Source organism: Chelonia mydas, chromosome 1 (assembly GCF_015237465.2).
Source record: "Chelonia mydas isolate rCheMyd1 chromosome 1, rCheMyd1.pri.v2, whole genome shotgun sequence".
Taxonomy (NCBI): Eukaryota; Metazoa; Chordata; order Testudines; family Cheloniidae; genus Chelonia; species Chelonia mydas.
This window is the reverse complement of record NC_057849.1, coordinates 259,536,011-259,561,597: the sequence shown is the minus strand read 5'-3', so window position 1 is coordinate 259,561,597 and position 25,587 is coordinate 259,536,011. Positions and strand designations below refer to the sequence as shown.

At 39.7% G+C, this 25,587-nt stretch overlaps 1 protein-coding gene across 7 annotated transcripts in view; it reads left to right on the top strand.

The window, feature by feature from the left end:
- The window catches only part of LOC102941729 (putative RNA-binding protein Luc7-like 2), a 59,308-nt gene that overhangs the window by 4,065 nt on the left and 29,656 nt on the right, over nucleotides 1–25,587 (top strand). For 2 of the 7 annotated variants that reach the window (XM_007064066.4, XM_037883236.2), the window contains exons 2-4: nucleotides 9,139–9,233; nucleotides 22,377–22,475; nucleotides 25,226–25,336. In XM_007064066.4, the coding sequence (XP_007064128.2) occupies nucleotides 9,139–9,233; nucleotides 22,377–22,475; nucleotides 25,226–25,336 (305 nt within the window). Of the gene's footprint in view, nucleotides 1–7,418; nucleotides 7,490–8,641; nucleotides 8,716–9,138; nucleotides 9,234–22,376; nucleotides 22,476–25,225; nucleotides 25,337–25,587 lie in introns of those variants that run through there. The other 5 variants (XR_005223036.2, XM_037883215.2, XM_027826455.3 and 2 more) reach the window with 5 other exon arrangements.

Below are 25,587 nucleotides of genomic sequence, written 5' to 3'. Positions count from 1 at the left end.
TTAGATCACGAGCATTTATAAGAACTGGAATCTAAGTGGAAGCAGAGTACAGACTAAATGTGGAATTGTCTGTTAATGGAAAACAAAACCTTCTCTAAACATAACGTGTTAGGATTTAACCACCTCATCGTGAGACTCTCAGGACTTCTTAAGCTCTTGAATACATTTAATCCATATATACATCATTGGTGGGGTGGAGAACAGCATCCTATTTAGTTTAACCACTGCCTTTGGAGCCTTCAGTTCAATTCCTTAACTGTGGTCCGCAAAGGACCTCTCCAGTCATTGCTCCAGCTCTTTCGCCAACTCCTGGAAACACACAAAATATAATTTCATAGTGAAGTCTTCGGCTTCCACTCTGGTCCAAGTCTCTTAAATTTTGCCTTTTGCACCAGCTGTTTCAACTCTTCAATCAATGCTTACCCGTGGTCTTTGCCTATTTGTCTGTCTGCACTTCAAAACCTCTGAAGCAGCTTTGCACGTGTCTCATATTTTAGGCACCTGTTGTTTAGTTTCAGTGCCAGTGGTTTTCTTGGAATTGGGAGCCTGTCTTTAGCACCCTGGTGCTGGCATTTGTGATGCATCTGCAGTGCTCTGCTGCATCATTTGAGCCTAATATCTCTTGGAGGTGTATTTTGTTTTTTTTTCTGAAGGACATAGGGAGCCAGGAAGACCACTCACAACCTTCAAACCACATCCTTGCAACAGGAGTATTAATGACAAATGAGCATATTTGTTACATTGTCTGCGCATAGAGTCAACCACAACGTTAAGGAGTGCCAGATATATTGGCAGATGTCACCTTGGACTCTAAGAAAACATGAAGAATGTCTCAAACGCATCCTCCCGGCAACTCCAGAAATTCATGTACATCTGACATGAGTCTGCACCAGAATGCTTCAAAGGTTAAATCTTCAAGGCAGAAGCCTCAGTTGGCCGAGACATCTGAGTCATTTGACTTTGTGTCTGTGCCAGTCCTTTTGGCTCAAATGTAGCACTTCTGTGGTCAGCTCAGTGAAGCAGCCTAGTCATTGAAGTGTCCCACGCCATCACCTTGGAATACAAGTGCCCTAACAAGTCTTTTCTCTGTCATACACTGGAAGTCTCAGTTTTTGAAGTCAGTGATACTGAGCGCCAGTCAACTCATGAAGTATTAGAAGAAAATCAATAGCTCTCTGACACATTGCTGACAAAATCTCAGATTCCAGACTTCAGTCAAGAAGCCTCAAACTCCATCTGTGTTCATGTTCTTGAGATGGAGTTAGTGATTCAGTGATCCATTATATGATTGGATTTGACATCCAATACAGAATGGACAGCAAGCTCTTTGGCCTCAATCACCTCTGATCCAAGACACACGTTCTCACTAAATCATTCATTGAACTCCAGTATGCAGATGAGTGGGCCCTGTGTGCCCACTCAGAAGACTATCTTAAAAAAATCTGAGGCCTAAAACCAACTCGGCCTCACATGCAACGCCAAAATAAAAGTACTCCTTCAACAGGCTCTGCATCACCAGGATCCTGCTCCCATAATTCAGATCAATGAAGAGACCCAGGAGAATGTCAAGCACTCCCTTTACCTTGGTAGCTGTCTGTCACAGAAAGCTTTGACATTGACAAGGAAATTCAACACTGCCTTCCATGCTCTAGTACGGCTTTCAGATGCTTGAGAAAATGTGTCTTCAAAGATCATGACATCAAGAATCAAACCAAGCTTCTCGTGTTCCAGGCTTTTTTTATCCCAGCTCTCTTGTATGATGCTGAAACCTTAGCCATGTAAAGTGGACGCCTCAAGGTTCTTGAACGATACCATCAATGGTGCCTCCGCAAGATCTTCCGAATCAAGTCGGATGACTGACACATCTAGGTCCGTGTTCTGTCCCAAGCCAAAACTTCCAGCATTGAAGCTTTGACCTCCAGCATTGAGGCTTTGATCATCCACCGCCAACTCCATTGGCTTCAAATGCCAGAAAATCAACTCCCAAAGCAGGTAATGTTCTCACAACTGAGCTGTGGCCAACAGACGAGGGCTGGGCAAAAAAAGTATTTCAAAGACACCTTCAAAGCCAACATGAAGAAGTGCAGTATTGACATAAACTCAAGGGCTTGGGTTTCCCAGGACTGACCAAAATGGAAAAGGACCTTGTGGCAACGACCCCAGTATTTTAAAATCTAACTGAGAACAGGAAATGGAGAAACAGGAAAGGAGGAAAGAATCCACTGCAGCCCAACTCAACAATCCAGATCTACCCTTTCCGTTGGGAAATGTCTGCCCCAGTTGTGACAAGATCTGTGGATCCTGGATTGGTCTCGTTAGCCACTTGCAGATCCACTAGTGATAACTGGCAATCATTTTATGGAAGACAGTCATTCTTAGACTCGAAGAGCTCGCCAATGACATGTTTGCCAAACCAGTGAGATCACTGCAGATCCTCTGTGAGGCTACCATGAGGTCTCTAGTACCAGCTTCAAACCATTTCTTTATCCCTGTGTTGGGAACAATCAGAGTTCTCAGTGTAGGTGGGTATGTTTTGTATTGTGGCTTGTTCTCTCAGTGCACAAAAGTTCCAGCTTTGACACTATAGGTTCAGGTATCTCTTGCATTTGGGGCTACAAGAAAATTGGTGCTTTCCAAGGCAGTTTCATGGTCACCTTGAACACATGCATTCTGAGAGTTGTTTAATGGAGCTACAAGTTCAGGTTTTCAGAAAAAACTATCCCGATGGCTTCTCTGTCCCTACCCCACTGAGAATATGTTCATCCACCTTATCAGGAAGAGATGCTGCAAGAAATCTAGTACTTCCTCACAGAGCCTGTGATCCCATGTTCTTAGTTGCTACTGTGAACAGGGTGGTCAAATAAGTACCTAGATACACAGTTGTGGCCGTTGCTTTGTAGTACCCATGGTGCATCTCCACATGTGACAACCTCAGTGGACCCTGAAATCCCAGAGAAAACAAGTGTCATAGGGGGTCTCTAATATTGTATAGAGGTAACTGCCAAGTCCATGCAAACCATCCTGGGGAAGCCCTTCTCCATATATTTGATGATTAAAATGTTCTTGTAAATTTTCCTTGAGAGGGACTAAAGTCCTTGCAAACTCCAGCAACTTTGGAAATGTTTTGTTTAGAATTGATTCAGTAATTTTTATGAAGACCATGTCAAAGTGGCTGGATCTGTTTTGTGTTGCTGTGACGTGGCTGGTGTGAACTAGATAGTCATGTCAAACCTCATTGAATCCAAGGCAAGTTTGTCTCCCCTGCCTCTCTCAGATATTTGGCTCACAGACATCTTCATCGTTCTTTCTCCACATGTTTGCAAAACATTACTCCTTAGATTCAGCTATCAAGAGGGAGTTACGTTTTGGTTTCTTTGCACTACAAAATTTGTTTACAGAGTAGGGAATAACAAACTCTTCTGTCCTGAAAAGTTTGTTTCATTTTAGGATATCCTGTATCTGAGTTGGCTGATCCTGAGGTTTTTATACTTTGCTGTCTGTGTTTTGTTTGATGGTAGAAGGTATTTAACCCCTCCCTTATGTGTTTAATTTTGTTTTTATAAACCTGCCTGGTCACATTATTAGTTTTGGACTTAGTGTTGTGTGTTGCAGCCTTGCTCTCTTTTGGGACATCCCATGTACTTTTTACTCTCCAGGAATGAGAATCTTGTTGGATGGTATCTTTAGGGAAGAAATCATTCCTGACATGCAATTCTTTTCTGAAGCTGTAATTCCAACAGGATTCTTCTCACCTGTCCACTGCTCCCTCAGAGTTTGGAGGGTTTTTTATTGAGGTGATCTTTGTTTTTTTTGCAGCTTAATTTTATTTCACTTCTTGATGCAGATTTTTAACATCAGGTGGCTTGTTTCTTTTGGGAGGTTTACCTCCTTCATAATTGGGAACTGATGGGAAGGTTCCCATGGCAGTGATCCATGCTCAGTGACTGGCATCCATCTGCCATTGGGGGAGTGAGCTGCTGACTTGTGCTCAGCCCTGCTGCTGCTGCCCTTTAAATAAACAAACCTAAAAAATGTTCAAGAAATTATGTCTGCCAGTCTCAGGCTGCAGAGTTGAGACCTAGGATTTAAGATCCTGTTGGAACAACATCTCTATAAAAATAAATTGGTAGCTTCTTGCCTCTTGGGACAGGCTTGGGAATAATCTTCCTTCTTGATACGTTGCATGTTCAGAATTAAATTTTAAGTGAACCCTTCGTGACTGTGGCATATAGCTGTCAATTTTATATTCTCAGGGAGCAGTGTAAAGTATGAGGGATACTGTACTTAGAATATATTATTCCTATTGATATATTATGGTAAAGACAGTGTGGTATGTATTAAACAGATGTCAACTTTTAGTGTGTAAGCTATGAGGAAAAAGCCTAATTTGTCTTGGTAAATATAGCTTAATACAGAAGAAAGTAAGCGCTTGATCCTGTCTCCAAATGTGAAGAGACATCGCCATTGTGTTTGGTTGCATTGCACTTGTGCCTTGGGATTAGAGTTTAAGGTTTAGCACTAAATGGTAATTCCTGGCTAGAATGTATGATTCTAAAATGGAAGGAATAAATTGCTGTTCATAGTATGTTACAATATTGTGAACAAGGAATGGATTGAAATGAAACTAGTCTGTAGTTAGTTATTGCAAAAGATGGTTGAAATATACAAACTCCTTGCCAAAATCAGCAGTCTAAATGTACTGTAAATTCCTTCAAGCATGAACTGAAGGAAAATAGTGGATGGTCACAGCAAAGTTTGATTTTTGGAGCGTGTTTAAAATGACTTGTACTTATGAGGATCGATCTTGAGAGCTTACAGGTACTAATGACAGGTTTCAGAGTAGCAGCCGTGTTAGTCTGTATTCTCAAAAAGAAAAGGAGTACTAGTGGCACCTTAGAGACTAACCAATTTGAGCATAAGCTTTCGTGAGCTACAGCTCACTTCATCGGATGAAGCTCACGAAAGCTTATGCTCAGATAAATTGGTTAGTCTCTAAGGTGCCACTAGTACTCCTTTTCTTTTTACAGGTACTAAGTGTGCTCTTAGCCCTTAAATTTTCTTTAAAGCTCAGCAGTATAATTGGTCTTAGCTGTTGACTTTTGTTGCTTTTTAGTCAACTTTTTTTTATTTAATGTAGCAAAACAATTTCCTAAAATGACTGTTGCATTATTACTGCCATTGTTTGGGGTCTGGTCTCCTCCTGATGTGTGTATTAATACTAAGAGGGGTGTTGTGTACATGCATCTCAGGAAATGAGATGGATAAGCATAGAAGCATCCTTGAGAATTGGCTTTTTTCCTGAATAGCTTCATTCCCATTTAAAGTTCTTCTCCCACTCACCCCTAGTGTAATACATCACAGAAATATGGTTTGGGTCAGATATCTTGTATAAAACTGAAGCTGCTGTTTCTTTAGTTGAATTAAATCAATCCTTTTGATTTTCCATATTAATCCACTGTCAATCAACATAAATAAAGTCCAATTGGGAGCACTGAAATGGGTCATAATAGAATAGATGCTGATTGCTGTAACACATTAATACATTAACGTTACATTTTTAATAAGTGTAAGCCCTGAAGATCAACCATGTAATACTCTGCAGGAGCAAGGTTAAGAATAGGGTTGGTTGGTCATTTGACTAGTCCAAAAATAATTGACAATATCTGACTTGTCAATTGACCAATATCAAAAATAATCAAATACTTTAAAAGACTAATTTATTAGAATAGTAACAAAAAAAATAAGGCTTTGGTGGTCTCCAGTAAGCTTAGCCTCAATACATATGTCTAATTACAAAAAACAAGTTACTTAACTGAGTTTTTTTATCTCAGAAAAATGTGAAACACAATGGAATCAAGGTTAAAAAAAAAAAAGGCAGTGTGGTGCAATCAAAAAGCTAGGCTACAGCTTACAAAGGGGTTTAATTGTATTTAATCAGTTAGGATAATTTTAAAACACTTTAAAATTATTACTGCTTGCATTTAGATTTTTTTCCCCTTGTGAAAACACAAGGTTATATTCATAAATATTTCATAGGTTTGTTTAGTGACTGTTTTCATATGGTAACATATTAAAGTGAATGCTGTGGCTGCTTAATTAAATCCAATCAAACCAAGAGGAACATTCATTTTGATTAGTAGAACTCTTGTGAACCTTGGCTTATTCACACCCAAATCACTTGGTTATTGGAAAGCTTTGGGAACGAACATCTGCTATTGCATTACAAAAATAATTCTCACAAGGTTTCTCCCTTTGTAGCAGACTGAGCCCCAGACATTTGGTGGTTTCTTGTCTTTTTCTCCCCTCTCACACACCTTACCCAGCAAAGACACATACAAAATGAGCCCTCACCTTCTCGTAGCAGAAGGTCATCAATGGGTTAGGAGTAGACTGCTGTGACTGCATCTTCTTCTATGATGTGTGAAGACATCTGTGCAGTTTTCGGAAAGCACCAATTCACAAAACACTTGAGACAGAGTATTCAAGGGGATCTAGCTGTGGAATGAGCTCTCAGATGAACTAACTCAGAACTTAACCACCTTTTAGGATATGTTGCAAGAGCCTTCTCTTTGAGAAAGCTTTTCTATGATAACAGCAGAGTTGATTAAAAAAAATCCAAATATATATTAAACCAGTCTTTTATAACCAGAGAAAAGAGAAGAACAGAATGCTATATGTGGATCTAACTTACCCAGGAAACATTTAGGTACTAGAGTGAAGTCATAATACAGAATCCATAAATAGTGACTAGAATGTAAATGTGGAACAGTTTCTTAAAGCTGTTGTCACTCATGCGTTCATTTTTGTAGCTACACCTCTACCCCGATATAACGCTGTCCTCGGAAGCCAAAAATTCTTACCGTGAATCTTAGGTGAAACTGTGTTATATCGAACTGGCTTTGATCCACCGGAGCGCGCAGCCCCGCCCCCCAGGAGCGCTGCTTTACCGCGTTATATCCGAATTTGTGTTATGTCGGGTCGCGTTATATTGGGGTAGAGGTGTACCTCTGTTTTCTCTGTATTCTCCCATCCCTTCTTCCTAAATCTCACATGTTATGTAAATGGAAAGGCAAGAGAGACTGAGTACATTGCTGCTGTACAATCAGCGGTTGATTGTTGGAAAGGTACAAAGAATGCTCCCTCTGGAGCTTCGTGACATCTCTGAAAACACTCCTATCTCCCTAGGCCTGAGGAACATAAGTCCTTTAGCTACTCCCCAGTCTCAGTATCCCTCTCGGTAGTTCTAGTAGGCCATCAGCTATCTTTTTTTTTTTTTAAACACTCCAGTTGGTTTTGTTCATTTGTTATGTACAAGAATCTTTACAGTCAACATGTATTTCTAGATGCTGTGTTGAAATTGCTGGCAGAGTCTATTCTATACAAACTGAACAATCTGGCCCCTTGTTTTATTTATAAAGGTTCAATGTATCTTTGCCTGCCTACTTCAATCTGCAAGGGAGTGTCAGAAAGGCCCCGCATTCGCCGAGCCGTGAGTTATCACTAACTTTTCAGATGTGTTAATGAATGTGGAACAAACGCAGTTATGTGTTTTTAAAAAAAAAAATGGACCCCCAAAAAAGCCTTTTACTGCAGTAGCAGGCGTGATTGAATAAGGGATTATTCTAAATTTTTAGTTTTACAAATAACCTATTAAAACTGAAGACTTAGCCTCTAGAAAACCTATTGTTGAACTGCTCCGAAGCTGTTCTAGCCTGTGAATTACTGGTTTTAAGATTGTGTTGCATCCTACAGGCAAATTAAGTGTGTCTTGTTCTGGAAATTTTCAGTTGTTTAACAACTTGAATGAAGTTCAGCCCATCTGAAAATGTTACGTTTTAGTTTCCTGTGCATAGCAGTGATATTTAAAAATGAGATTACATAATAGAATGAAGGGCATGACCATTTTATTGTATAGTTAACAAATGGATTGGGCTTGTTGAACCATTTCATAGATTTAAAATTCGGAGATGTTTCAGGTTTATTAGAATGGAGAAGTGACTACATTCATAACTGCAAATATATCCACCCTCTTTAAAGTACTTTGGTAATGGGATGGGAAAAAGTTGCAAACTGAACTCATTGTACTTTTTCTCCAACAGCTATCCTTGCTTCAGTAATTCACCAGTAGGTTTTCATTTAATAGTGATGTTAGGAGCTTATTGTATTTTAATGCGTAGATAGACACCCTGTGAGATTTTGAGATGTTTTATAACTCCTGTATCTCTACAGGAAAAAAATCTTTGAGTGACCTCACTTCCAGAAATGGAATAGTGACTGTTCCATTTTGACTTTTTAAGGAAAACAAATCCTGCAATAAAAAACATCCCCAATAATTGGTTATTTGGAACTGAACTATCCAACCTTGTTCACAGATGGGATTTTTTAAACTTGCAATTGGACCTCATTGTGTGGTAAGCAGGTTGATGCTTCTGCTGTGATGCAGGAGCTACACCATTATGAAAATAGAATTAAAATGCTTCCAGCTCAGCAACATGCAGCAGATGGGGTCTATGACATGGGGGTTGCAAGCTTCTGTAAAAGTAATGTTACATATAGGCAATGTCTATTTGTGTGACTGGTTCTTTCAGGTTTCTAATCACTTAATCCCTTCTTTTGCCCTCTATTTACCCTGCCCCATCAGAAGTAAGGGGATGCTTTGCATCCAAGAAGGAAGTAATGGAAGAAATGGCAGATGGTGCTCAGTGGAGGCTCTAAGTGTGTATTATTATATGTTTGTAAGACTGTTATATGCTAACTGCCAAGTACAAATCTATTATGGTAGTTTACACAAAATCTGGAACGGACACCTATATAGCATTTTACATTGATGCTATCTTAGCAAAGTGTTTTTACCTAATACACTGCTTTTTTCAAGAAAAAATATATTAAAAACAGTTGAAAAAGTGGAAGCTTACACTTACATTTAAACAGCAGCATATAGTATGTAAACATTTAATGCATAATTAATGTTTGGGTGTGGATTAAAGGGTACTCAGTCCTTTAAATTTTAGCTTCCAGTAGGGTTTCTTTGTTCATTTTGGGGTAAAGGAATTGTTAACACTTTGAACGTAAAACTTGCAAAAGCAGGCTGGCTTCTCCATTTGTCTAACCTGGAGTGTCTTCATTTCTATATTTCAGGGGACACTACTCGTCAGCGAATCAAATTCAGTGATGACCGAGTGTGCAAGAGCCACCTCCTAAACTGCTGCCCTCATGATGTCCTCTCTGGAACTGTATGTAACTTAATCTTGTATTTTGTTTACAGAAACAATAACAGAAATCCGTTCTTTTGTTTCAATCTTAATTATGCCTGCAACATACCTCTTTTTGACATTTAAGTTAACTTGACTGTTTTTTTAAAATGTCCGCCTTAGTTTTCCCTGTAGTGTTGTGGGATAGTTTGGCCAACTTTGTACATAGCCAAAGTGTGTGTGTGTTAGAGGTTATAGAGAAGGAATGAATGTTTGAATATTAAATATCTTGTAATAGAAGCTATGATGTAAATTGTGCATGAAGTCTCATGTAGAGAAAGCAGTGCTTTCCATTGTAGGATCCACTACAATGGCCTCTCCTTCCAGGTATTCTGCCATTTCCACTGATCTTGAAGGAGGTTTAAAAAAAAAAATCCTTGATACCATCACCACCTGTTCTGGCACTGTTCTGCTTATGTTATCCTGGTTGTTGGTAGTTTTTTTGCCTCCACATGCTGAGCCAGAGGTTCCTCTGCTTACTCTTTCCTGGGTGGATTTTTTTGCCGTCATCTCTCCCTTTCATAACTTTTAAGTATTGAAAGGTAGCAGGAGGGCTCCCTTAGCCTGGTGGATTTCTGCAGCACTTCTCCAGTGCTAGAAGTAGTAGAAGTATTATGACTCAGAGTGATAATCAAAGGGTGTGCCACACGTAGGCAGCCCCCCCCCCCCGGCCTATTGAGTAGCAGCACTGGAAAAGGCTTTTGGGGGGCCATCTGAGGCAGAACCTGAATTTTTTGTTTCATATTTCTTCACCAGTTTTCTATGCCTTCTCTTTTCATCGTTAAGCATGTCCTTCAGAGAGATTTTCCTAAATGGAGCTTGGAAACAACGTAAGGACTTGTTGGAAGACAGAAGAACTGAAATTAGTAGATTTGATGGATAATGCACCTGTCCCTCAGTGTATTTCCCTGGTAGACATGGTGGCTGGTTCAGTTTACCTTAATTCCTAAGGGATGGTCATAGACCCTTTTAGGGCCCTTCTCCACAGTATTCTAAGGTGCACAAAGGGCTCACAGAACACAAATACACAGATTTACCCATTAGTAATCCTTGCATTCTCTGTATTCGTGATCTAGGAGTTGCAGCTCTATCCATCCCTTCTCTGAAGTGGCCTTTACGAAAGCAGAAAGAGAAGAGAATGAGAGAAATTGAGGAGAAGGAAAAAGGGCAAAATAAATAAGTTATGGGGCTGATTTGGAGGACTTAGCTTTTCTCCTAACAGTGTGGAAGGTAGTGGATTCTAAGTAGCTGAACCTAGAACAGAAAGGACATTTACAGAGCACATCTTTAGCTTCACCGGATTACACAGGCATTTGTGTTCCAACTCTCTTTCCTCATTTCCTAAAACAGACTTTTCCTTACTTTAGCATAACAAAGTTTTGTCCTGGTTTGGAAGAGCATTGTTATCTCTACAGTGAGCTCAACAGTCCTCCACTCCCCCTCACCCCCAAGCCTTCTAAAAATGTAAAGCAGTTGATCCCCAAGTCACTGACTCACTTCAAGCTTCATTCTTTTTTAGTCATGTTCAGCAATCAGACTTTCTGTAGCACTCCAGGAATACCATGGCTAATACACTACTTCTTATTCTCAAATCTTTCTGTGTGCTAGCAGGTTAGAAAACAATGATGGTCTATGTATAACCACATGTATTGCTCCACCTTTACCCTCTCCTTAATTCATTATTATAGGAAATATGAAGAAAGGGGGCACGGGGGAGTTAATATCTGTTGGTTGATTTATTTTCTGTAAGGCTATCCATGATGTGATAAGATTCTCTGCAAATCCCTTTTACTGTCAATAGCTGGGAGAGGTATGTGGGCCATAACAATACAACATTCAGATGCGTTGTGAAACACTAAATTGCTCAGAAAATCATCTCCCCCCCCACCCCCCCACAAATCTATTAAAAGGTTGCTCTGACAAGCACCTTCCTGGCCTAGTTTCCATTAATCTACAGATGAGCTTCGAAGTCCTATACTGATCATAAAAACTCCTATTTTTGGTGTGGGCCAAACTTCCTGGTTCAAGAAGAATGAAAAAGCTTAGTCTATTTTTAAATGTGTGCGTTCTCATTAAGTGCATCGAAGACTTCTGTCTTTTTCTGGACTTCCCTACTCTGAATGTTGCATTGTTAGATTATTTAATGTCGAGTTCATCTCTTCTAACCAAGGCACCTCAGGAGAATCAGTCCCCTCAAGACATATCTCCATATTCCTAAATATTTTTATCAGCAACACTTTTTCCACCTCATTCAAAGGGAATCCTCAAGATACTGAGAGTCTCCCACAGTGTAGCTCTGAACCCAACGAAAAACTGAGTAACTTACTCCCTTCATTAGGAGCATTGGAAGGGAATCCCCAGAGAAAAGCCTTTGTGACCTATCCTGTATCCTGCTGTTTACTGAGAAGCCTTCTTTAAGAGCAGGAGTTCAAATGAACTTTCTCATGGTTCTGGGGAAATGACCATTTCAGGAAGCTACAGCACCATTAAAAGGGGAACATAAAAACTTGTAGTTTGTCTGACTAATTATTGCCCTTGAGAAATGTCCATGAGATTCTGCAGAATATATTACAGTCCATAGGAAAATCATGATATATCTGACTTCTGGGGAAGAATCAAGAAAGGGTTACCGAACTTTGTTCCTTCAGAAGATTCTGATGGACTCGAATTCTCTTGTTCACAGCAGCATATGTCCTAAGGTCAGACTTGTATATTGACTGGTTTTTGCGGTAGAGGATTGGGAGTTCAACCACAAGGTTTTTAAGCTATTAGTGGCCAGATGGAGTCTCCTTTAAATTGAGCTATCTGTGGCTAATCCGATCGGCAAAGTGCAGTTTTTTCATGCTACATACACACAATTCCTCTCCCCCTGCCCTGTTGACATTCTGTGTGTGTGTGTGTGTGTGTAAAAAGAAAAGGAGTACTTGTGGCACCTTAGAGACTAACGAATTTATTTGAGCATAAGCTTTCGTGAGCTACAGCTCACTTCATCGGATGCATACTGTGGAAAGTATAGAAGATCTTTTTATACACACAAAGCATGAAAAAATGGGTGTTTACCACTACAAAAGGTTTTCTCTCTCCCCTCCCCACTCTCCTGCTGGTAATAGCTTATCTAAAGGGATCACTCTCCTTACAATGTGTATGATGATCAAGTTGGGCCATTTCCAGCACAAATTCAGGTCGTCCCCCCCCCCTTGGTAGTAGCTTATCTAAAGTGATCACTCTCCTTACAATGTGTATGTACATTGTACGGAGAGTGATCACTTTAGATAAGCTATTACCAACAGGAGAGTGGGTCTGGTGTGTGTGTGGGGGGGGAGCCCAACTTGATCATCATACACATTGTAAGGAGAGTAACCACTTTAGATAAGCTATTACCAGCAGGAGAGTGGGGAGGGGGGAGAGAAAACCTTTTGTAGTGGTAAACACCCATTTTTTCATGCTTTGTGTGTATAAAAAGATCTTCTATACTTTCCACAGTATGCATCCGATGAAGTGAGCTGTAGCTCACGAAAGCTTATGCTCAAATAAATTGGTTAGTCTCTAAGGTGCCACAAGTACTCCTTTTCTTTTTGCGAATACAGACTAACACAGCTGTTACTCTGAAACCTGTGTGTGTGTGTGTGGACATTCATATGAACACAAGACAGAGAAACGCAGTGGTGGGCAGACCTGTAGGCTTATACGTGATCTTGTCTGGCTTAATAGCCAAGTGGTCAATCAGGAAAAGGTGTTAGTCATCCTGATTTCTTTTTTCTCCCTTGACTAGGGTCTCCTTGAATATTACATATGTTGGCAGAAACCCTGTATGTAGACTTTCCTGAGGATCAAAGACCATTCATAAAGTTCCTCTGAATAATCCAGATCTCTACATGTATAACTTGGGATCCATACTGATAGTGTTTTTGAGCCATGGATGCTCTAAGGAATTGCTTGATTTCCTTTCACACTTTGAAAGGACTTCACTCAACTTCTCAGGACTGTTTTTGGAGAGGTTGTTTTCCTAGTGCTTTCTCAGGGGGATTAACCTGTTTTGGCTGACTTTTCAGATGAAATTCCAGATGACCTGTAAAGCTTCTGTAAATTCTAAGATGGAATTTCAAGAGAGTTCAAGTCTGTGTATTCGAAACAATGTACACAATTTCTTCTGTTTCCTACTTTTGCATCCTCTTATGTCTTGCTTCTCCAAAGCAATTTCTTAGGACGGAGCTTCTGTTGGGCATTCAAAGTAGAGTAATGGAAGCTAAACAGAGTATTTTGGGCTCTGTCAAAGACATCCTTTGAACAGAGGGCAGAAGCGTTAACCATGTTGTGAACTTAAAGTCCCTTATAATACTGGCCATTGTTTCAGCTAGGAGAGTATCTCTCTAGTAAGTGACCCTACATGCAGACGAGGTGGTTTTCAGACTTATTTCTGATTTTGCCCCTACAAAGACTATTTCTGCACAGTTGGATGAGCACTCCAGTTTTACTAGCTGCTAACATTCAAAAATAAGTTGGACTCCAAATCATGAGTTGCTTAAAAATCATGAGATTTTTAATTGTCTTTTGGTTTTGAGCCTTTAGAATTCATATCTTCAAGCTTTTCTCCCCAGCCATGAGGGCAAGAAACTGTTTTTTTCTTGTGGAAGCAGAGATTCTTGCATAATGATTCCAAGAACAGGGGCTTTAAATTAAATTAAATACAAAAGAAAAACCCATCAAGTATTGCTAGTCTCATGACAAAATCTTGAGAGATGGCAACACTTTAGATTGCTATTCTCTTTCATTGCTAATCCTTCAAACAGGTTGGAATATCAACTTCGTATTCTGTGTGTGGTTAAGGGGTATAAAACTGTATTTGGTATAAAGCCATATGTTTTAAAAAAATGATTTCAAGTCCGATCAGGAGCTCCTGAAAGGAAATAATGCTCACTCCACCAGTGACTTGCTGGCTTTGCAAGCAGGAAGCTACAGTGCTTCATATGACTAAACCAGTAGCCTTGAAAAGCCTTCTGTTCATATCTTTGGCAAACTACTAGGCCTTAATATTTGTCTCTCACCTGCTGTTTTCGTATGCAGAATCTCCTAGCCTTCTCTCAATTTTGTCTAATAAAACAAATGCAAAGCTGTATCACTTATAAATGGTCTCACCATACATCAGATATGCTCTTGCTTTGATTGGGGAACAAGTAAAACACTCAGACACAAGTGGATCTTCTGCTTCTGTCTTCCTCTTAGAGCAATGGATCTCTAAAATGTACATCTCTGTCCATATTTTTTGGAAGGGAGTTTGTGCACTTCTGGCCATTTCCCATAACTACTGCTTAGAGTGATGAATGCTACCATGGAGAAAGGATAAAACTACTTTTCTTACCTGTAGTTTCATGTTTTGTATATAGAATCTGCTACTCTGGCCAGACCCAGGATATTATGGGAGATTCTTTTGATGACTGTTGAGCTGTCACTCATCTGGGATGTGAGAGACCTGAGTTCAATTGACTGCTCTGCCTGATGAGGTGAAGGGATTTGAACTCGGGTGTCGTATATTGGCTCTCTTCATCAGGTAGAGTGGAGAATGGAACTTGACTCCCAAATCACATGTGAGTGCACCCTAACTACTGATCTAAAGCTTACAAGGGAGGCTCCTCCTCTGGTTGTTTCGTGAATCCTTTCCTTTTGTCAAAATGCCTGAAAGTCTAAACAATTTTGGGACAAAACATTTTGTTTTGACATTACTGCAGTGTTTAGTGTGTGTGTGTGTGTGTGTGTGTGTGGTCAATATATTCATGAATAGTTTTGGTCAACCTGAAACTTCCTTTTTCATTGAACAAACTATTCATCTGAAAATTTTGCCCAGCTCTACTTTGAAAGCCACTGCATGGATCACACAGTCAGCTGTGTATATTCCAGCAGGAGAAGCTGGCAAGGAGAGGGGGAAGAGGAACTTTTATTGTATACTCTAGTACACAGTGGAACAATGGAAGTAAGAGAATAGATCCTATTTGAAAAAGTTAAAATTAAGGTTAAAAAAAAACCCAGTGTATTCTGTTCTATGTGAATGTCTGTTTACTCAAAGCAGTCTTCAAGTTCTTTACAGGTAATACTATATCATGCGGTAAGCTGTAATATATTAGTTATCATGGGCCACAGAAAGTGACTCCATATAAAACAATGTCTCTTCTAAACCTGGTTTTGACATTTTCCTCTTTTCTCTCACAAAAACTCTTCTTTCAGATTGATGTTTTGTATACTGATGCCCTGCTCCTTCAATCTGACTATATGGGCACAGGGTTCATCTCAGGCATTATGTGGATACAGGGCTTAACCCATACATTTCAGACACAAGAGAATTTTTAGGAAGTTTGAGATTAATTGACCCAGCTCTTTCCAGTTATGAGTCTTTCCAAATAGAAGAGTCATGTTTCTCTTGCTAACAACCTGTTTATATAAAAATTTTTTGACCATTTATATCTGAAGTACTTTGTCCTAAAGGCTTCAGACTTATTTTTATGCCTTTTAAGCCCAATGAAAACTAGTAAACAGGCTTAATTTTTCCATTTTTTAAAAAGAAGTCCTGAATTCTTTAGTATTTTTCCCTCTCTAGTATTACAAACTCTACACAATATTGGTGGAGTTTCTAAGCTATAATTAGTGGTATGGAGCTTACAAGCAGCCTGCAGGTTTAAGCACTGTGTTGGCCTCTGTGTACTTTACAAGGTTTGCAAATCAAAACCTATAGAGCTTATACATGTCTTTACAGTGTTATGTTTCAAATTTCTGTATAAATAGTGAAATATCAGAATAATAAAATGAAAAGTAAGAAAAGTTTCAGACAAATAGTTAATAAAGATAAGGTCATTAATACATAGGTAGAGACCTTTGTTTTCAGTTTTTATTTTATTTAATTTTTTCCGGGAATTTATCAGTGTGTGTTACCCAAAAAACGGGTGCAAATCAGTGCAAAAAACCATTAATAATTTTTCTGGGTAAATACTGGGGTTTATTTTGGTGGGTGGAAAGGCGGGGGGGAAAGGTATTCAGTAGATTAATGCTTTGAATTCCATTCATCAGTGTGGTTTGCTGCAGAACTAAAATAATGCCACCTCTGAGTTTAAGATAACAATATGTCTCCAATCCCCAAATAAAACTTTTCATTGGAATAAATAGTTCACTGTTGTAGACTTAGAACCATTAGCCTATAAATATTTACATTTAATAATTGGGCTACCCCATTTGCAGTGCATACACTCCACTTCATCCATTTCTCCTGTTTTTATTTTGTTTTGTTTCTCCTGTTTTGTGTTTAAACTTTTGAATATTTGCATGTGTTCTGAAACATATTCTGACACAGATTTTCACTTTCTTCTCATTTTAGTGTGTCAAATATTTAAACTGTTATCTGCTAACAACTTGAAATGTGTACGTGATGGGTGTGAGATTCATCCGTACAATCAGATGTGTGTGTGCACTTCAGAGCTCGTGTGCCTGCCTGTTTGTTTAGAAAAGTAGAGTAAAAATCGGGAAAAAATGAATACTTTTTGTAAAATGTGGGAAATTTTTGGTAAAAGTCAGTTTAAACTGAAAATGAAGGGGCTTATACATAAGTTATAAATAATATATGTTCAAGAAATTATTAAAATGTTGTTTAAAAAAAACGCAAACACTAAAGCCTTGAAATTGAGGAAATTCACTTTTGCTTTCCTGCAATAATCTTAACTCTGCCACATTAAGATTGACCATACTTCCCTATCAGATACTCAGGCATGCCACAAAAATACTGCATGTTGTCTTGCGAATTGCTATTCCATATACAACTGATGAACCTCTTATGCTTCGTTTTTCATTATGGGCCAGCGAGCACCTTGTCTCACATTTTGCACATTCCATATGCCTACCATAAAGTACACTATGTAGGTCTGATCCTGCAAGATGCTGAGTACCTTCAACATCTCTTGAAGCCATGGCACTTAACACCTTCCAGGAGGCTTGCAGGATAGGACCATATGGCTAGAGGCTCCAAATTATCAAGATACTTAAGTACATGGTTAACTTTGAGCGCATGAGTAGTTCTATTGACTTTAACAGGACAACTCACGTTGTTGAAAGTTAAGTACATTCTTAAGGTTCTTGTTAAAATGGGCCAGAGCTTTGACTACATTTACTTCACCTTCCTAGTATTGGTCAGTCTCCAATCTCTAGATGACTGGCCAGAGCTCACACTTTAGTATTTACGCAGCTGGTCTGTAAAATCCTAATATTGCAGACACCCTTGCAATACTGGCCTGAAATCACCCAATGTCTGATAGAGTGGGGAAGGATGGTTGCAGGCTATATCGTAGTGAAAATCTGTAATGTTGTAATTAATGTATTCCAAAGGAAAGTATAGATAGGGGAAAGATTAAAGGGGTGTGTGGGTGTTTAATTCTGTGGAGAAACGTGGAACTCTAGATTGGTATTTTAAATCTGATGCCTAACTAAAAATCTAAAATGTTCTTTACAATACTTCAAGTCAGGAGTTTTTCCAGTTAGTAAGCTCTCCCACAAAAAATAGATACTCTGCCCATTCACGTCATAAAATAACTTAAATCCTCATCCGTCTCCACGCCCCTCTGGTGCCTACAAGAAAATATAAGCTTTGCAGCATATCCAGAAGACAAAAAAAATTCTGGCTCTATTGGATCAAAAAAGGGAGTGAATTCCATAATAGAAGACACCTCATAAAAAGCTCCCTTTCGTGCTCCAGCTTGAGTACCTATTTTCTTCTGTACTTCCACAGTGGAAGACAAAGATGCAGTACCTCAGATACCAAACCATTTAAGACTTAGGTTGGTGGGTTTTTTTTAAAAAGGCACCTTGAACTTCTCCCAGAAACTTATCAGGAAGCAGTGCTGCTCCTGGAAGTATTGATGTTATATGCTACTACAGTATGGCTGGCTCATCATACGGCCATCTATATTGTGCACTAGCTCCAGTTTCTGAATAGTCTCTTTGCAACCCCCTTTAGTGCTTATTATACCAGTCTTGTCTCAAGGTGGCAAAGAAGTGAATGATGATAGCAAGATCTGTAACAGAAACAAAATCTCACTCTAACTAGATCCAGATTCTTGGAAAAGACCTGTTTAGCTACAGCTGTTAGTTAAAATGCCAAAAGCAGCTCTGAATCATACAGTTCCAAAAGTGAATTTGGGGTACAAATGGTGGATGCTCTCATCCAGGGGTACCTATACTCATCTTTCAATTGCTATCCCCAACCCACCATCACTGCTTCAATCTTGTTTTAATTAATACTCATCAAGCTTTTGCCCTCCTCTGTTCTGTCTTCATAAAGACACTGAGTTTATTCATTTCATTGCACCAGCTGGATCTAATGTGATTGAAAAGCTGAGCATACTGAATTCAGTGCAGTCCATATTTCCTTACTAACTCTGATGGCCTCATGTACATGTTACACAGAAGGGGTGGCAAAACTGTTTCCTGAAAGAGCTTATGTGTAGGATCTCTTAATACAGATGAATAGTTATCTAAAACATGACTGACTTGAAACTAGGAAATTGGAGGACTTGAAAAATTGCCATTTAATCTGCTTCTACCTTTTTTGCTGACCTTTTCAGAAAAATGGAAGGTTTTACATATGTGGATAGTTGGCAAGATTTGATGACAAGCAATATTTTCTGAAGCAAGAGCTCCATCGCAGGACATCATTTGTCCTTAAGGAAGTTTTTTCCCTTATGGATATATTGATAGCCTCCAATTCAATATTGCCATACTGGCCTTTGCTAGTGAAGGGCTTACATCCGGTTTGCAGTGAGAGAGTTAGCAGATGCTGTGGTGGAGGTGAAGAACTCTTCTTTGTCTCTTGCCCTGTTCCTGCATCTGACTGCAAATACTCTTATACATTTGCAATCAAATTCAGCCAGGGACTTCCAGTGCTGTAGCCATTCTGCTTGTCCTTTACCTTCCTCTGTAAACCATCGTGACTTGTAAGGGTGAAGTTAAGAGGACATTTAAAGGTCACTGTATCAATGATGGAGGACAAAAGGTTGTTGTTCAGTCCCAACCCTTCAATGGTGGCCTGATGGCAAACAATATATTACTTCAGAGCCATCTGGAACCTCAAGTTTCATCAGCCTCTAAGGCATGGACGACCACAACATGCTCTCTGTCCCTATGGGAAAGATGTGTCCTGACCTCAAATCACAGAAGATAAGAGATCTGTCCTGATTAACGTTTTCTTTCTCCATCTCCAGTCCCATTCCAAATACTTGACTACACGGTATCTAGCTCTGTCTGCTGATTTGCAAACCAATTTTTACAGTGCCCTAGTTGTCATGGCACCTGAAATCCATGAAAACCTGAATCTATGCAGAAGTCATTAACTTCAGTGAAGTTACCAAACATTGTCAGCCTTGGTGCCTCAGCACAGCGAAGAATCCGATTGGTTCAGCAAAGGCCTCTTTGGTGTTTCAGAGTGACCAGTGTACCAATATTAACCCCATTCCAAGACCTGAAAATCAGATGACCGCTTATAACTATCTTTTAGGGCTGTAGACCTCCTACATGTGAATGTGGCTACAACAAGCCCAACAATACCTTCTGCCTGAGTTCCCTGTGTCTTGTGCTGCACAGTTTACTTGGCTGAAGTCTGTTGAGCCAACTACAACAACGTCATCTAGCCAGGTTTTGTTTAGGTCTGCAAAGCTTGGTGTAAGAACGTTAAATCTGAATATTCTCATGTGCAAAATGTTGTTTTTGATTGCTTTAGTGTTTTAATATATTAACTAAGTATAATTTGTAATTTTCCTTTTAGTCTAATCTTCTGTCTCTGAATTGGAAAATTTTCAGATTTACTTTTATCACTCCATCTCATGCTGGACATATTTCAGATCTTATGTCAGTATTTTCATATCACTTATTACTGCAGATCATCAGATTGAGGTAAAGTTTTGTGTACACCTGGAATGGGGGAACTCTGTCCAAAGTGCTGACAAATTTGATAGTTCCCTTTTAAACCCAAGGTTTTAACTCTTAAGTGGTTATAATTTTACCTAGTCCTAATTTCAACAATGCTCTAGATACAATGTGCAGTGCTTTCTGAGGCTGCAAGACAGACACTTTCTAATGTTGATTAATTACATTTGTCAAAACATAATTCATTATTCTCGTAATCAAATCTTCTAACTCCAGTTGAATAAAGAATTGGAATCTGCTAGCATGGAAAGCAGACCTGCATAATAACTTACATGGCCACTAACTCTTAGTTGCTTATGTCACCTAACAACATGATTGTCACAAAGTTCTGTGTGGCAATTATAGGGAAAACTCCAGTCCTCTTGCTACTCTCAACAATTAAATAAAATCATAAATGGAAAAAATACCTTAGATTAACAAGATGAAGAGTATGTAAAGAACTAAAAACTTGGGGTTTTTTTTAACTAAGAAAGAACATTTAGGGTTCTTTACTTCTCCACAAACATTTTAAAATGTTAAATTTAAACATACTTTTCACTGATGTGAGCTATTGGAGACTGTTCTCTTAAATGTTTACTTTTGTGAATAATTTATACTGCTAGTAATTTCTGAACGTCTGGCAATACATTAGGTATCTTGTTAAAGTGAAATTGTCTTTGACAATTGAAGTCAAGTATCAGGTAACTTTCAAATTTCCCCCTGCCGTTAATACTGTGCTTATTTTAAAAAAAAATGCTTTAAACTCATTTTTATGATTTTATTTTGGTTGTTAAACCAGAGCAGTGACTTATTTCCAGTCTCTGACAATGGTCAAGTCTCTCCATGCATACTGACAGTTGCATGCATGAGGTCATGTTTTAGCAGGATGGCCACTGCCAACAAGTGGCTTAGAAATTACAAATTATTGTTTCTTCTCAGATACTTTTCATAGTTTATTGATTACATATTTCTCATTGTTAGATTGTTGATTTAAGGAAAATTCTACTCATTTTGTTTTTAAAAATGTTATGTGATATAGTCAAATAAATAAAGATGTTGGTAACCTATTTTTGTTGTCTTAAGTATTTTCACATGGAGGGAAAAATCAGACACATCTTTGCAGAATCTCATTTAGCATAAAAACATGGTGTTTTGGGTAACACTTTGTTCCTTCTCTTGGTATGAATCGATTGGGTTATGTTTATCTTGCTTTGTCTTGCCTCCTTACAAACTCATGGGTAGCTAATTTAATTAGAATGTTATGCTTTATTGTAGCTGAATTTCAAATTAGAAACAGAATTTAACTGCTAGCTGTGTGTACCCTTATGGGCACACTTTAAAAGAATTCTCTGCTCCTTGCAGGATTTTTCTCCATAACATATAATGGGCAATGGCTCAATCCATTTCATTTTCTACCTCATTCCTTTTGCCTCTTCCTCTTCCCACTGCATCCTTTTAGTACTACTTTAGATGAAAGATAAACTATTTAAGGGGCTGGGGTTTTTGTTTTTTGTTTGTTTTTTTTTTATTTCTTAAGTCTTAAGACATGCACTTAGACTGCTGACTTGTCCTCGCTCATCACAAAATCTTTTGAGGGAGATTTCAGCCAGACTTTTTATTTAACCTGTCCAGTTCTAAACAACGCTTCTCTGTAAGAAAGCTTAGATTACAGCAGTTTCAACAATGATTAAGACTAAGTCATTTATCTCCTAGTGTGGGCCAACAACTGTCACTGCAGATTATCCATTACCCAGTTAGCTGAAAACAGTGCTGCAGTGACTTGGACCTTTTAAATTGTTTAGCTAAATACAGGATGTCTATTACTTCAATCTTTTTCATGAACTTTGGTTAATGAGCATGTTTTAAAATAGGGTGGGAGATGATGGTTCTCAGGTCATACAGCACAAATAGGATCTGACTTAATGTTAGTCATTTTTCTGCTTTATTTCTTCTGACACCTGCATGCTGTAGTCATTCCAAATGCTACATTGTTATTGTAGCAATACTGAAATAACCTGTAGCAATACTAAAATAGTCTTATCTGAAGTTCCATTAAGAAAAATGGTTTAATTTCCAATATTTTACAATTGAAAAAATCATACACACTCCACTTATAGTAATATTTCTCCTACAGATTAAGCTATACCTCTTCTCCCACTCCACCCCCAAATAATCATTTGTGTCTATTTTCAGAGGATGGACCTTGGAGAATGTCTGAAGGTGCATGACCTGGCATTAAGAGCAGATTATGAAATTGCATCCAAAGAACAAGACTTTTTCTTTGAGCTTGATGTATGTTTTTTGCCTTTAAAATACACTATTCTCTCTACCACTGGTTATGCACATACAATAGATGTAACATGCTAAGTACAGAGAGAAAACATAAATCTTGTCCACAAAGCGATAGATTTGGAGGGTGGGGCTCTTGCATGATTATCTAGATACTACAATGATGGGGGCATATAAATAGCTAAGCACCTAGTCTGTGGCTAGACCTGAGTATTGTGTTTGTGGCTAGGCAGTTAAGTTACCATATCTGTTATCCCCATAACTCTGGATGTCATCTGACTTTTGCCATCAACTCCTGTCTCAAAACTGATTGTGGTTCATTATAGTGCACAAATGGCTAATCACAAAGTACTCGTGAGGGAATTGTGCACCAAAAAAAATATATAAATATATATATATATATATATATATATATATACACAAATTATGCACACAATATTTTAAAATTCTGCCTATTTTGTCAAAATAACACAATATAATCATGCCAGTTTCAATTATTTTAGTAATTTATTTAAAAATACCCATCAACAAGTATGTCTGTAACAATACAGACAATGAAAAAGGTTCAGGAAATGCTTTTTTGACAAATAGGTTCCTTACTAGGCATACAGTAACCTCAGAGTAAACACCAGAGCTATGAACTGACAGGTCATCCACACATCTCATTTGGAACCGGAAGTACACAATAAGGCAGCAGTAGAGGTATCCCCTCCCAACCACCCTCCAAAAAAAGGCAAGCAGGATAGTATTGTGTTAAATGTAAACTACTAAAACGAGGGAGGGGGGGCTTAAAAAAAAAAAAAGATTTGACAAGGTAAGAAAATGGCTTCTGTGCTTGTTTCATTTACATTAAGATGGTTAAAAGAAGCATTTTTCTTCTGCATAGTAAAGTTTCAAAGCTGTATTAAGTCAGCATTCAGTTGTAAATTTTGGAAAGAAGAACCATAACATTTTGTTCAGAGTTAAAAGCATTTCAGAGCTGCAAACAACCTCCATTCCTGAGGGAACTCTGAGGTGGTACTGTATTAATATAGAACTTTGATTAATAATTCATTTGAACTACAGTACAGAAATGTAGTTCCCGCACCCATCAGAAGCAGTGCAAAGGCTTGAGGGAGTCAGGGGTAACGGAGGAACTGAGGGAGAGGGACATAATTGCTGGGAAGGAGCCTGGGAGTGAACCTGGAAGGCTGTTGGGTGTGGGTGGGAGAAGTATGGAACAGTTGGGGGGGTGGGGGGGGGATGCAGGGGAGAGTGATAGGGAGTTGGGGAGCCTCCACCATGCAGACCCTGGCTGACCCCTAGCCTCTCCCATTCAGTCAGGCACATCTATCCCTGTGTGTCTCTGCTACCCTGTCCCCATGTGTCCCTTCACCCCCACTCTGATTCAGCCCCCACCCTAGTTTGTCTCCCCCCTCCCCCATTGGCCCTTCTGAATCCCAGTCTGTGACCTGCCCTGTGTGCCTCTGCTCTCTTTCCCTTCCCCCATATGTGCCGCCTCCACCTGGCTCTGCGAGCTGGGTGTTGTGAGGAACGCCTCCCCCGATGCCCCCGACACCGCCTCCACTTGACCCCTTCCATGAGGCCCTACCCCTGCCCTGCCTCTTCCCACCCCTTCCCTGCCCCCATTCCAACCCTTTCCCCAAAATCCCCACCCCAACTCCGCCCCCTCCCTACCCCCGGGGGTGCAGGAGGGGGCTCAGGGCAGGGAGTTGAGGTGCAGGAGGGGTGCAGGGTTCGGCAGGGGGTTGGGGTGTGGGGTGCGGCAGGGGGTTGGGGTGCAGGAGGGGTGCGGCAGGGGGCTCAGGGCAGGGGGTTTGGCAGCAGGAGAGGTTTGGGGGGGGCGGGCTCCAGCCCAGCGTGCACCGGGGGCAGGGCAGGCTCCCTGTCTGCCCTGCCACTGCGCTGCTCCGGGAAGCGGCTGGAACCTGGGGGAAGGGTGGGCAGAGGGCTGTGTGTGTTGCCCTGGCTATTCCTTCAGGTACCTCCCCCGAAGCTCCCAATGGCTGTGGTTCCTCGTTCCCGGCCAGTGGGAGCTGCAGGGGGCGATGCCTGGAAGCAAGGGCAACACACTGTAGGTAAGCACTGGTTGGGGCGCGGGGAGCTGGCGGGCTGCAGAAAATAACCCTGCGGGCCACATTGAGTCCCCTGGGCTAGTGAGTGACTGCCCTTTGTTTTGGCACCACAGCAGCCCCTTCTGGGCAAAAGACATAACTGTAGCACCTCCCCGACAGAATGTATTTTCTGTGGAGAGAAAAAAAAATTCACGGGAGGACATGAATTCTATGTGTGCACAGTGATGCAGAATTCCTGCAGGAGTAACAAATGTATGTTTCGAAGAGAGGCTTTAGGATGCTATTCTTATCCACAGAATTAAAAGTATATTTCTGTTTTGCATCTGGGTTAACAGAATAGTCACGTTTGTGAGCTCCTAAGGCCTTATATTCACTAGAAATAAAGATATATTTTTAACTCATGTTAAACTACTCCATGTTAATTAACTCTAATTTACAATCTCAATGATGAAGCATTTTTAGTTTTAACCCATATTGGCTGGTTTGAGATAAACTCTAGGCTGCTCTCTGAGGACTTGAACACTGGTTAAAAATGATCCTTTTTTCCTAGTGAAGAGAACCTAAAAGGAGTTTATTAGGTAATTCGCACACATTCTCAAATATGGCTTTGCCTAGATTTTTTTTGTCTAGGTGGCTTTGCTTGTTCTTTCTGGCACTGATAGTCTTTTGATGTTTTAGGCAATGGATCACCTGCAGTCATTCATTGCTGACTGTGACAGAAGAACTGAAGTGGCTAAGAAAAGACTAGCAGAAACCCAAGAAGAGATCAGTGCTGAAGTTGCAGCTAAAGTAAGCATTTAAAATTGGTTCCTGACATGCTGCAAAGCCCTTTTGGATTGCTTAAGGGAATACTTACAATTGGGGTGATTTTCCTCTATCAGAAAGTAACCATTTCTTATTTAGCACAAATGCACCTGAGGTGAATTCAAATGAGATTACCCATTAGTGAAATTCAAACCATTTTCAGAAGGAAGGAAGTTTAGGCTTTGACAGGCCACCCAAACTGAGGATTTTTGTTTGAGAGATACCCTGTCCTCCCC